Raw genomic sequence first — 14,913 nt, 5'->3', positions numbered from 1 at the left:
GTCTTTGATATAATTGAATGAGTCTGCCATCATGTTCAGAGGCTTTCTGTAAGTATTTATTTTATGCATGATATAATTGTGCAATGCTCAAATACTCAGTAGTGTGTAAATTGTAACTTACGCCAGAACTAAGCTAAGTTGCACACAGCTGGTACAACCTGCCTCGGATCTATTTTAGCTCTTGTGGTTTCAGCAATAATTCATGGTTTCTAACACTGTGTCCTAATCAGCTTTCCAGCGGCGAGATATTTGTCTGTGCACGCAGAATGTGAAACTGCTGTGCGACGTGACACAATCACAACCGATCACTTTCTATATTTGGTGTGGCTATATTATTCATAAGCCTTACAGTATGTGCGTGTGCAGGTGTGTGTGTGTGTGTGTGTGTGTGTGTGTGTGTGTGTGCTGATGATGAATGGAGCGCAGGTTCAGGTGAGGTGCAAGGCTGCAGGGCCCTGAGCTCAGATATATGGATGCTGCAGGAATCAATCAGGAATATCAATTTCCAGAGAGCTGTAGCAAAGCCTTGAGTGCATGAGGGAAAAGGCTGTCCTCCTCCAAGATTACATCCTGAGAGAGGCCGCAGAACAGGCGAAGGACTAGTCATCCTTTTTTATTCGTTTGACAGTAGAATAGGTTAAAATGGTACGTTTCTTTACACTTGACGCAAATTCTTGATTTATTTCTTTTTTCTGCCTCATATTTTCCTATTTCATTCAGTTTCATTCACTGTAATGCGGGATCTTTTGTTACTTAAAATAACTTTGTTCTGTCGTTCTATCTATCGTCTATCTATCATCCATCCATCATCAATCGTCAGTTGTTCTATCTATCATCTATCTATCTATCTATCTATCGTCTGTCGTTCTTTCTATCTATCTCTCTGTCTATCTATCTATCCATCCATCATCCATCCATCATCTATTGTCTGTCGTTCTTTCTATCTATCCATCTATCTATCTATCTCTCTATCTCTCCATCTCTCCATCTCTCCATCTCTCCATCTATCTATCTATCTATCTATCTATCTATCTATCTATCTATCTATCTATTTTACAACCATTAAATCAGTATTTACAGTACATACACTACAGTTTAAAAATTTGGGGTCATTACATTTTTTAAAGAAATTAATACTTTTATTCAGGATGTATTAAATTGACCAAAAGTGACAGTAAAGACATTTTCACATTGTTACAAAAAAAATTCTACTATGAAAGAATGCTGTTCTTTTGAACTTTTATTAGTCAGAATCCTGAAAACTACAAAGCAGCACAACATACAACATTTATAATATTTTAGGTAACAAACTTAAAAACACAATCATGTTGATTTTTAAGTATTTCGGTAACACTTTACTTAAAGCCTTTATTTATAATGCATTATAAAAGTATTTATAATGCATTAATTATGCTTTGTAATGCATCTTATAATGCATTGTATGGTCTTGTTATAATACACTATAATACATATATATTAATTGAACACGCCTTTAGAAATTATAATGCATTAAATCACATGACAAAAACATCCAATTTCAGCTGTAACAAGGAATCCACAGTATATTTAAATTCACCCCTATATGTTCACTTAATGGTGATATTGTGATAAAAGAATACTAACTAATGCAGCTTCTGTCTATAAAATTATGAGTTTAATATTTTATCCAATATATTATGCCATATTCAACAGGGATATGAACATTTACGAAACAGTTGTAATGACCCTCGCCTCTTCTCTTTGTCTCTGAAGGTGATTCATCGGGGACATGCGGTGACCCAGGCACACCGTCCCACGGCAGCAGAGATGAGAGTGACTTTCGGATTCGCAGTAAAGTGCACTTCAGCTGCTCGCTGGGATACGAGCTTTTTGGCTCGGCAGAAAGGATGTGCTTCCCCAACGGCACATGGTCTGGTTCTCAACCGTCCTGCAAACGTAAGCGCCTGTAGAATCTCTGCCCAACTCACACTAAACACACTCTCTTCTGACATCACCGGGTGAACAGGACATCTCAGCCCAAAGCTAGTCAGAGGTTTTCACAAATCATCGGCTGATCTAAGGCTTTGTACAAACTGCACACAAATATGGTTTGGTTGTCAAAGCCGATATTTAGAGCTGACTGTCATTTTGCATGTGATGAAATCCATTTATTAAGATTTGGGATGTTATGGTATGTCTGGTTCAAACATTATTTTTTTCCTCAAATTTTGATCATACTTTCATTTGATGGCCATTCAAACGTAGCCATTGTATTCCGGTGAAATAATTTTTCAGTCAAATTATTTATACACTACCGTTCTGAAGTTTCAGGTCAGACTAAATATCGGCTTTGTTTATAATGTTACAAAAGATTTCTGTTTCAAATAAATGCTGTTCTTTTGAACCTCCTATTCATCAAAGAATTCTGACAAATGTATCAGTTTCCACAAAAATATGAAACAGCACTAGATTTCAATGACTGGTGGTAGATGGATAGATGGATAGATAGATAGATAGATAGATAGATAGATAGATAGATAGATAGATAGATAGATAGATAGATAGATAGATAGATAGATAGATAGATAGATAGATAGATAGAAAGAACGACAGACGATAGATAGATAGATAGATAGATAGATAGATAGATAGATAGATAGATAGATAGATAGATAGATAGATAGACAGAAAGATAGATAGAAAGAACGACAGACGATAGATAGATAGATAGATAGATAGATAGATAGATAGATAGATAGATAGATAGATAGATAGACAGACAGACAGACAGATAGATAGATAGATAGATAGATAGATAGATAGATAGATAGATAGATAGATAGATAGATAGATAGATAGATAGACAGAAAGATAGATAGAAAGAACGACAGACGATAGATAGATAGATAGATAGATAGATAGATAGATAGATAGATAGATAGATAGATAGATAGATAGATAGATAGATAGATAGATAGATAGATAGACAGAAAGATAGATAGATAGATAGATAGATAGATAGACAGAAAGATAGATAGATAGATAGATAGATAGATAGATAGATAGATAGATAGATAGATAGATAGATAGATAGATAGATAGATAGACAGAAAGATAGATAGAAAGAACGACAGACGATAGATAGATAGATAGATAGATAGATAGATAGATAGATAGATAGATAGATAGATAGATAGATAGATAGATAGACAGAAAGATAGATAGAAAGATAGATAGAAAGAACGACAGACGATAGATAGATAGATAGATAGATAGATAGATAGATAGATAGATAGATAGATAGATAGATAGATAGATAGATAGATAGATAGATAGATAGATAGATAGATAGATAGATAGATAGATGATAGATAGACATTCTCATCAGTGACTGAGAGTTGTTTTGGAAGTAAAAGATGGAAATCGTGATGACCTCATTGTTGCTGATCTAATAGTGGAACTTATTAAACCCTTTAACAAGCATTGCCTTTTTATTTGTTAAGTGCTGAACCTTCCTGTTCATTTCAGTAATGATATTGCATCCATCCAACCCCCTGGAAGCAAGACTTGTCTTTGCTATACCATAAAATAGTCCCAAAAGTCATTTATCAGTGACAAACAATAAAATCAACCACCCGCTAAATAATATATCACCGTCCATATTGTTACCTGGTGTTTTATTTGGGCCTGTTACAGTTGTACAGTTGTCAGAGTCCCACACCACGTAATAAAGCCACATTTTCCCCGAGGCTGTAAAGTCTACAGCACAAATGAAAGATGACCAGGCTCTTCCCGGGGCAAGCATCTAGTGTTTTCTTTAGGAAACATGATGCACCATCTTGTTTTCTTGCTCCGAGACCAGACTAATGGTGTTTCTCCCAGGGCTCCCACTGAAAACATAGTTGACATGACCCAAGCCATTGTGCGGGAATCATTTTTGAGAGACGGCAATTGGCACCGGGACACAGGAACACTGACTAATTGAGGGGGAAGGTGTCGCGCTGTTATCCGTCCCTCATGCCGTGAAGTCACAAGCCCTGTGGGAATCACAATGGTCAGCGTGTCATCGCAAGACAAATCGAGTGCTGAAGTTCCCGGGCATGGAGGTTTACCGCAAGCGCTGTCATTTTAACAACTGCACAGAGAGATGATTCAATCCTGAAAGGAAGCCTGAGTCCCTCCATTGCAGGAGAAGCACTTCGGCTTGGCGGTTTAATAGGTTTTCCACCGGTTAATTCACTCAAACAGCATCTCTGCGGCTCTCTTTTGTTCATTTCATTGTCTCGGTGCCATGCTCCGGGTATGATGTACAGGCCTGTCACACCATATCTTCAAACTTCATCCCCACTCATTTAAGCCTTGCAGACGCTAATACCTCATTCTGTTATAGCCGCTGTCCCTTATCATAGTCATTACATGGTCAAAGACGTCTCTGTAATGATCTCTGTTCCTTTAGACCATCACTTTCTTCCCATCAGATGTCCATAAAAGATATATCAAATGCAGTGTGGGGAAAGCAAGCTACTCACAAAGTATATGCATGTACAGATTACACATAACGGACTACTTCTCAATAAATTGTAATTAGATTAATTTGCTGATAACTTCATGCTATTACTTGTTAGAAAGCACATAGACATGTGTAGCCAGACCTTTGACTGAACAGCATATGTTTTGGTCCGGTGCACATTGCCACTTATTCTTGCCAAGAACCACTTACTTAGTCAGTTTTTGTGAGCAATATGTATTGAACAGACTGTGTGTGCCATCTGAGACACAACGATACAAGGCTGAGCAAGACACTAGGGGTATGTACTGTATGTGATATTTTAAGTCGCTTTTTATGTAGAAGCACAATTTATGAAAGTGAAAATGCATATGCATTATAGATTAATGTCTTAATTTTTTCATGTACACTATTGTTCAGAGTTTGGGCTCGTTTTTGAAAGTCTCTAAAGCTCATCAAGACTGCATTTCTTTGATCAGTACATTAATATTGTGAAATATTATTACTCTCTAAAATAAGTTTTTTCTGTTATAATATATTTTAAAATGTACCGTAATTTATTCCTGTTTTCAGCATCATTTACTCCAGTCTTCAGTGTCACATGATCCTTCAGAAATCTGTATAATATGCTGATTTTGCTGCTCAAGAAACATCAGTGTTGAAAACAGTTTATTTAATAATATTTGATTAATAGAAAGTTCAAAACAGCAGCATCTAATTGAATCAGAAATCTTTTATAACATTATAAACTGTCACTTTTGATCAATTTAATGCATCTTTGCAAAATGCAAGTATTCATTTATTTCCCCCCCAAAAAAAAAATTGACCCCTAACTTTTGAAAGGTAGTATATGTTTAAATAAATCTCCTGATTCTGTCACATAATATCTAACATTTTGACAATGTCTATGATTTCAGTTTAGAACCTTGAGAAATAATTTACTCATAATCAAGGTTTTATGATGGCCATCATTTAACTGATTAAAATGGTGAATGGTAAATGGACTGCATTTATATAGCGCTTTCAACAGACCCATGGCCACCAAAGCGCTTTACATATTGCCTCACATTCCCTCATTCATACACCGGCGGCGGTGTCAGCCGTGCAAGGCGCCATCCAGCTCGATTATATCTCATAGAACAAATAAATAAATTGCTCCTTCAGTATATAAAAGCATTTGTTTCTGGGTCAAAGTGATTTAAAATAATGCAACAGGTCACAGTACAGTAAACAAGAGATAATAGGACAATAAGGTAAGCCTACATGTGTGAACAGCTCTTCATAACTCTTCATATATTTGTGTTTCTGAAATACTACAGCGGTGCAGTGTGGTAACCCTGGGACTCCCAGTAACGGACGGGTTTACAGACTCGACGGCACCACCTTTTCACACTCGGTCATCTATTCGTGTATGGACGGCTACTTGCTGAGCGGCTCCACCACACGACAATGCCAATCTAACGGCACCTGGTCTGGCACTGCACCCAACTGCACCTGTGAGTCCAACACGCTTGTGCTTTACACTTTGTTTTCCAATAAACCAAAATGGCCTCAGAAGCTCTTCATTCCAGGCTATAATTGAGGTGATGTGACAGATGTGCTTGTGAGATTCATTTGTGTAAAGCTGTACTAAAAATATATCATCATGGTAACAGACCTTGACTGATAGAGAAAAGTTCATGCGACCAACTTCATGAAAGCTTCATTTAGACACCTCCATGGGAGTTACTAGTGTTCATTTGCATATGGAAGATTAGAAAGTTTTCAGATAAGTGCATTTTGTGGAAGAATTGGGTCATAATTGGTGGGATTGCCGGATCAGGTTTCTCTGAGATGTTCTTTTGTTAAGGGGAGGAAGATGAACAGGTCAGAATAATTCATCATCTGCCTCTGGTAGATACATGAATCAATTATTTCAATATTTCAAAATCGCAATGCAAAACTAGAGTCCTTAATTTAGTCACAAACCCTGTTTGTTCAAATGCCATAATCCGTTTCCACCTTATGTTTATTAAGTCCGGAAATTTTTTCACATTTCAATGTGCCGAAACAACCTTTTTGTATAATCTGTGGGTTATAAAATAAAAGGAGTCAATGAGAGGAACTTGTCATTTTGTTGGCAATGCAGGAAAACAATGCAATATATATATTGCTATATATATAAACAATATATATAAAAACAATATATACTGTATATATATATATATATATATATATATATATATATATATATATATATATATATATATATATATATATATATATTACAGTGCATTAAGAAAGCAATGCATATATACTGTTAAATTTACAATTACAACTTATTACTATGTTTTATCTAGTGATATAATGTTAACATACCAATCTATAATACATAATAAAACAAAATAACAGAAAATGCAACCCAAAACATCTTATGTACATTACTGATAGCAAAAAATAAGAAACAACAAAAATTATTTACAGTATATAAAATATTATCATATGTGATGTCATGCAGGAACTTTTTGAAATGTCCTTGTACTGTTTTTCACCTTAAATGATACGGCAATTCATAGTTTTTACTTGCAAAAAACATACATTTCACAGTATTTTACAGCAAAATTTCATATAATGCAAACTATTTACATTTTTGGTAAGGTAACGTGTTAAACAATTTAAAAAAAATTATTGTAGCATTTTAATTTTTTTCTGTAATAAAAAATTAAAAACATCAAATAGCTATTTGTTACAGCCGTTGTTTTTGCGCATGGTTAGCTTGCGGATCACACTTTGTATCTATTTCATTTCGATTTGTGAGTGATGTAACGCTCACACATCATAGTAGTAATAGTTGTTGAGGAATGATGAAGAGCCACACAACACAATAAAACAGCTTAGCCTGCATAATGTGTCTTGGTAAGTTGGCATTATCATCCATAATCACATCGCTTAATGCTCTCACCCTTAAACATGGGCGTATTCCCTGCGTACTGTAGACTGGGATTATATGGGAGGTGCACCAAACCAGCTCTGATTGATGCGGCTCTACATGTGTTTATTGAGTGGGCCGAAAGCGGTGATACATGGCTGTGTCCAAGGGAGGAGTCACATTAGCATTTAGCGTTAGCCATTTCTCACCATCAGCTGACATGTTTATGTGCGAGGCCGCTGATGGATTTTACAAAGCATCATTTTCCGTCCTTTTCCAAAAGACACAAAACGTATGGCAACTCAAGGGTGACAAATAAGTAATGGTTCACCATAAATCAATAGAGGAAATTAAGATGTTGCATCCGGGAAATAATTAAATAAATGCACTGATCGAGCGAGGTTTTGTCAGCCACGGCAAAGTGCAAAACTACAAATTTGTTTCATCTGAATTCCAGTGGCGCCACATTCTTTCTCGCATCATTCCTATCCAACCACCTCTTATTTATCCATTGGAAGGAATGATAATTGTAAAAGATCTGTGGAATTGATTTGAAGTTGCACCTCGGGGACATCGGTGGGAAGGGAGCCGTGCTTGCGTGCTACTATTGATTTCTTTACATAATAGCAAGATCTATCATTTGAAATAAAAAAGCCAGGGGTCCTAAAGATTGCTGTAGCGTAAATGAGTTGTTAAAGATGATTTGTGAACGTGGCTCCCCAAGGTTTGTTTCAATAGCTTCAATCACATTGCCACAAAAGCTATGATTGCCATCTGATGAGTCGTATGAAATATTGAATAAAGATCTACAGTGCTGTTGTTTGGCACATTGTACATTTCTCAGACTTTTAGCTCACATACAGACTATTAGCACATTGTACTAAACACAGTAGTTTATGCTGGCCCATAAACATCATAATTTCAATCTTTAATTTTCAGTGATCAACTGTGGAGACCCCGGAGTGCCGGCCAATGGGCTGAGATATGGTGAGGACTTTACCATTGGACAAAACATCACTTTTATGTGCCAGCCCGGATACACGATGGAAAGCGAGAGTTTCTCCACCATCACCTGTACCGGAAACGGTACCTGGAACGCACCTGTGCCTTTCTGTAAAGGTAAAACTTGATTTAAACTTCATTGGACATAATAAGAATAACAGTTGTAATAAATTCTGATGACACTTTACAGTTAGGTTCAATGCTTAAAGCATATTAGTTATCAAGTGATAACAATGAACAATACGTTTACAGCTTTGTTTTAAGGAATAGTGCATTTTTTATAGCATAATAGCATTTTTTAATCGTCATTTTTTCTGTAGAACATATAAGATATTCTGAAGGTTGTCTCAACTGGTTTTGTCAATTTAATCAAAGTCAATGGGTCCAAAACAACTTTGGACTCCACTGACTTTCATTTTATGCAAAAAAAAAAAAAAATCTCTGCACTCTGCTGGGTTGTTTCAATCCATATTTGGGTCAAATATGGACAAAAAAGGACAAAAAAAATTAACCAATACTTGGATTTGTTCATATTTGACCCAAACATGGGCTGAAACAACCCAGCATTTTTTAGAGTGTAGGTTAATCTGGTATGTGTTCATTTATACATATACTATTTTATGTGCTATTTTACTAATACTTTTTTATTGAGGACCAAACATATTCAACACTTCATTCATGATAGAGGTGGGTGGAGTTATGAGGTTTGACTGACAGTTTGAGGATCCAATAGAGTTATGAGGTTTAATCACAAGCTCTTTTTAATACTGTAAGGCCTGGTTTCACAGACATGGCTTAGATTAAACCAGGGTTAGGCCTTAGTTCAATTCGGACATTTTATAAATGCATCGTGAGACAAAACAATGGCATTGACATATTTTAAGAAATGTCAGTGCAAGTTGCTTTCAGTTAACACAGCTCAAACATCCATTTTAGTCTGGGACTAGTTTAAGCCTTGCCTGTGAAACCGGGAGTAAATTGGTTAAATTTTTGCAAAACCCACAAACAGCAACAGTTTTACTATACATATTTTCAATTTGAATAAATTAGAAAAGATTTAATGGACTATACACAAATGTAAATGAACAACGAACAATAGTATATTTACAAATTAACATTGACAGTGTTTATTAATTTAGATTACGTTCATTGTTGTATCCTGATACTTAATGCATGTTAACAAATTGAACCTTCTAGTAAAGTGTTCCCTAAATTCTCCTTTCTGGTCCCAAGATTAACATCACTCCAGCATTTTCTCTGCCAAGTAAAGCCAAATAGCTTTATTGTTCACAAGGCACGGTTTAAGATTACTCTCTCACTGATATATCTCTGCACATCTGGCCTGAACCGCCCCGAGCGTTCGATGCACAGATGCTCCTCCTAGAGCGAGTTGAGGTCTTCCAGCTTTGTGTCTTCACTGTTGTGATGGATGTCTTGTTTGAAATGTAGGGATGAATGTTTATGCACCCTTGTAAGTCATCTTTTCTCGTGCGATTGCGCCACAACCAACGCTAAACATTCATGTTTTATCAACCAATCATGCTGTTTGACAAATGACAATCGTACGCAGACACAGACCGAGCGTTCGGCCCTTAAGCGCTGTGTTGTTCCCATTATTATAATCAGCTTTGACCTATGAGCCCTTGCATTTCTTGTAATTAATTTCACAAATGACTCCTGTCATCTTCCTACTGCCAAGAGATGAACTAGTACTGAATACATCAAAGTGATATGAAATTGAATTTCAGGTTTGGACGTTGCATTTGTGATCCTCCTCACCAGTGCCCTGGCCTCGAATGCCATTTTGCTAAGCTCATTTAGATAGACACAGATGTCTCATTTATTCCTGAAGGCAGCGACCTCCTCCTTCTCTTAAAGGACATGTTGTGCATACATATCTGAGGGGCCTTGAACTTCATATCCTCGGTCTAAACTCCACTGATATTCTGTCTCGTTAATATGCTTGCTAAAGTGAGTTTGCTCAAAATAAGAACCACTCCCACCTGTGTCAAACGCTTCAGGTGTGGGAAGGATCCTGACATTGAGCGTGTGTGCGTCCCTTCTGTCTCTTTTCTTCAGTTGTAGACAGTATATATGAAATATTCATTAGCTTAGGAGCCCCAATCTGGTCCATGCCTTTTAAAGGAACACTCCACCGTTTTTTGAAATAGGGCTTATTCACCTTCTTTCCTACATTTAGATAGGTGGGCAAATGCATTTTTGTCTCAGTGCATGCATTGTTTTAGTTTGACAGGGTCGGCACTAGCTTAGCTTAGCATAATGAATGGAATCCTTTGTACAACAAGTACAAATAGCGATGCAGATTAACACTAGGCGATTTCCTAGGCAGATATTGACTTGGGACTATATTAGGGGGAAGCACAGGCGAAGCACTGCTGCTTGGGCGCAGAGATATCACGCCCAAGTAGCAGTGCTTCGCCTGTGGTTCCCCCTAATATAGTCCTTAATATATAAGTCAATATCTGCCTAGGAAATCACCTAGTGTTAATCTGCATCACTATTTGTACTTGTTGTGAATACGCAGACCACAAGAAGTAATTAGGTGGGTTTTTAAATTTTTTTATATCACTTTTACTCAGGACATGCTAGCTGGCAACAAAGGATTCCATTCATTATGCTAAGCTAAGCTAGCGCCGACCCTGTCAAACTAAAACAATGCATGCACTGAGACAAAAATGCATTTGCCCACCTATCTAAATGTAGGAAAGAAAGTGAAAAAGCCCTATTTCAAAAAAACGGTGGAGTGTTCCTTTAAAAGGATGCCAACACTGATTCTGATTAAAAATACAACATTGGTTGGATCACATGAGTCAAGCAAAGACAACACGATCAGCTCATAAAGAAGCGGTCAAATGTATTGTTTTTGCAGGCAGTAATTGCAGTCTGGCTGGAACTTTACCATGGTATGAAGAGGGTTGTATTGGGTGTTGCTCCATGTGTCATCATGAGTGCCGATTGAGCAAGGCATTGGCTTCCTGTCTGGTGGAGTGTGATTGATTTTAAAAGCTTGTGTGGTACCTGAGGACTGATAACTGGGGAAGAGGACTTAGCTCACAGACTTGTGCGGGCAGTTATTGGAAAAGATGTGGCCTCTAAGACAGATATAGCATTCAGTGCCTTCAATAGTGTTTGCAGAAGCAATTCATCTCTCTACCATAACTGAACCTGCTAGTACTGCGATAGTTAACACTTCTTTAGACGCACTGTTGTCGCTTCTTCTCTGAGAAAATCCTACTTTTCTATTGCAGGTTTGTGCTAGATTTGACAATTAATACAGTTATTTAATGTGCATTGCATGAAATGCTGTTCTTAATCCATGTCTTTGTCTTGTTTTCCAATAAAAACATCTCAAATAAAATGGATTTACGTAAAAAGCAAAATGTTAACTCTTAAAACAAGTTATAAAATATTATACAAAATTATACAAATTAAATGTATAATTAAATATCAATAATTGTATAAATCTTCAAAAATAGTATTAAAGAATCACTGATTGAATACATATTCATATATTTAATAATTATTTTAACGTCTTATGTATAATTTTTATTTTTAGATTAATCATAATAATTGTATGTAATATTAAGTAACATCATTTGGACCGTTTAAAAAACATGCCAGAAACAAATGGGTTCCACTTTATTTCGATAGTTCACTTTAGACATTCTACTAACTAAGTAACTTTGCAACTACATGTCAACTAACTGTCATTAGAGTATTAGTAGACTGTTAGGTTATGGTTAGGGTTCGGGTTAGTATAATAAATCGACTTGTAGTTGCCAAGTTACTTATAGTCAATAGAATATCTGTTAGGCGACCAACAAAATAAGCAGATATTAAGCAGACAGTCTACTAATACTCTATTGACAGTTAGTTGACATGTAGTTGCAAAGTTACTTATAGTTAGTAGAATGACTATCTAAATAAAGTGTCACCAACAAAAGTAAAAATTGTATACATTCAACCCTGTTACCCATGTTGTTGTGAGAAAAAATTGTCAAACAAATATTTTTCTTTCATGTAATGAAAATAAAGTTAACTACAAACCACATTTGGTCCCAAACTCTCCCCATGGAGAGTTTTTATGTTTATTGCTAGAAATGAATCGCATCAAATAGGCTTTTAAACTGTATTTATTCCTCCAATTTTGGTAACAAGGTTGCAGACCTCATATAAACTGAACAGAAAATAAAGAAGCTCATATAATATTTAGTTTGCCCTCTTGAGGCTAACAATCAGTATATTCTGAAGGTTAAGCACTTCCTTTCACTGAACATTTGTTGAAAAGGGTATTTGTATTTGTATTGTATTTTAAGGGTGTTTAGACATTTTTACAGGAAATCAAGACAAATATACTTGCTTAAAATACATTTTTTACGTTGGTTACATTCTAATTTTACCATGGTCTGTTAATTCTGATTGGCTGGAAGGTGTGCATTAAAACCATTTAATGCACAGGTAGTTCTAGTCAGTTAAATCACTGTTCTATATGCGCGCACATACACACACACACACACACACACACACACACTTGCACACCGAGGTCGAAGATCACGCTACACACACAGAAACATTCAGGAGCACAGGAGCTTATCAATACTGCCCACATGACATTTATTAATAAAATAGCTTCGCTACATTATATTTCTACGACGGGTTAACAGAAGTTTTTTAACTCGTAGCTTCACTATTAGTAGAAAGATGCTGCACAGCACGTAATTCACACATGCATCTCTCACTCGATCGATAATTAATTAAAATAAATGCTGTAATTCATTCATTCAAGTAAATGTAATCTTACTGCACTATCTCTGTGTCTGATTTAAAGCGGCTGAATGCTGGATTTAAAGATCCGTAACTGATGAAAACAACCGTCATATTTAACATTCCGATCAAATACTGTGTTGCAAACACAATGCTGGCAAATGACCATGGTATAAGCGGGATATCCACGGCTTGCTGTGCATTAAATGATTTGAATGCACTCCGCTTCACGTCGGGTGGTTCTGTGCCTCCACGTCATGCATTAAAATCGTTAAATGCACAGCTAGCCGTGGATCATCCCTGACCTGTATTAGAAACGTGATTAAGTATGAGTTGCTGAACTGTCCTCTGTGTGTCCGTTCAGCCGTGACCTGCACAGCTCCTGTGCCCATCTCAAACGGGCTCCTGGAGGGCCGGGACTTCGAGTGGGGCACCAGCGTGAGTTACAGCTGCTCCCCGGGATACGAGCTCTCCTTCCCTGCCATCCTCACCTGTGTGGGCAACGGGACATGGAGTGGTGAGGTGCCTCAGTGCCTGCGTGAGTACTGTACTATATTAATATTAATCAAAAAACTGACTGCTTCACCCCTGTGGGTCTTTGCAACCCTATGCATGCCAGCATTTCACAAAAAATGCACCTTATATACTTGCTGTTGGCACGGAATTAATGATCAGATTTGATTGATCGAGTGGTTCGTACATTAGGTCAACAAATTGACATTACATCCGCTGGATTATTATTGAGGGCACCAGACACGGTGGGCTCAGCATGGTGTAGCTTGGGATTTCAGTTCTGTCTCAGCACATCCAATGCTGTGTGATGCTTTGAACATCTAAGATGAAGAAACTGGTATGAGGATTTAAAGTTTAAAAAGCCTAGTTATCACAAAGGTACCCTTGTTTTAGCCCTCACAAAAGCTGGCAAACTTTTGCTTGAGAAAGAAAGTGTGCCTCTGACTTTGTGATACTGATTTTTTCCTTCTCTTTCTTTTCCACTTTTATTTTATATTTTGACAGCATATCTATAATTCATCAAGAAAAGTCAAGTTTGTAGTGCTCGATCTCAGGCACAGTAGTCTGACCAGCATATTTATGATGGATCAGTCAGTTGGTGACGTCAAGCATGCGATTGATTTTCCCTCAGACTCATTGTTTGCCTGACAGTGACAGAGCTATAGATAACGCTCTTCCTGGGCTTGGGATTTCCCACTAGTGATGGGAAGTTCGGATCATTTTACTGACTCTCTTGTTCGATCTCGTTCATCAAAATGAACGAATCTTTTTTCGAGTCACTTCGTTCATTTAAGTGGCTTTAAATGTTATACTTTTAACAGGCAAATTCCCCGAACACATCCACCTACGCAATCTCGATCATATTCTGAATTAAGAAATCATTATAATGCAGTCAAAAATAATTTACAGGGAATATAAATAATTACCTTCCGAGTCTTTCGTTCATTTGTCACGTGACAGACGCAATGAACGACTCTTCCAACAGTATTCTGCGGCTTTTCTCAGAATAGCATACTCACATACTATTCTTACTATTCCTGCAGTATATAATATGTACACTACTGTTCAAAATGTTGGGGTCAGTATGATTTAGCAAGGATGTATTAAATTGATCAAAAGTGACAGACATAATCTTACAAAATATATTTCAAATAAATGCTTATTTTTTGTACTTTCTGTTCATCAAAGAGCCCTAAAAAATATCATGGTTTCCAGAACA

General features: G+C 36.7%; 1 protein-coding gene across 2 annotated transcripts in view; it reads left to right on the top strand.

The window, feature by feature from the left end:
- csmd3b (CUB and Sushi multiple domains 3b) overlaps nucleotides 1–14,913 on the top strand; it is a gene marked incomplete at its 5' end in the record, with an annotated part of 449,682 nt that overhangs the window by 413,255 nt on the left and 21,514 nt on the right. For both annotated transcript variants that reach the window (XM_084131937.1, XM_084131936.1), the window contains 4 exons: nucleotides 1,753–1,935; nucleotides 5,806–5,982; nucleotides 8,334–8,513; nucleotides 13,546–13,719. In XM_084131937.1, coding sequence (XP_083988063.1) covers nucleotides 1,753–1,935; nucleotides 5,806–5,982; nucleotides 8,334–8,513; nucleotides 13,546–13,719 — 714 coding nt within the window. The remainder of the gene's footprint in view (nucleotides 1–1,752; nucleotides 1,936–5,805; nucleotides 5,983–8,333; nucleotides 8,514–13,545; nucleotides 13,720–14,913) is intronic.

The sequence above is a fragment of the Abramis brama genome, assembly GCF_963993115.1.
Source record: "Abramis brama genome assembly, chromosome: 12".
NCBI classification, from domain to species: Eukaryota; Metazoa; Chordata; class Actinopteri; order Cypriniformes; family Leuciscidae; genus Abramis; species Abramis brama.
Note: the sequence above shows the minus strand (reverse complement) of the source record. Positions and strands in the feature narration are given on the sequence as shown.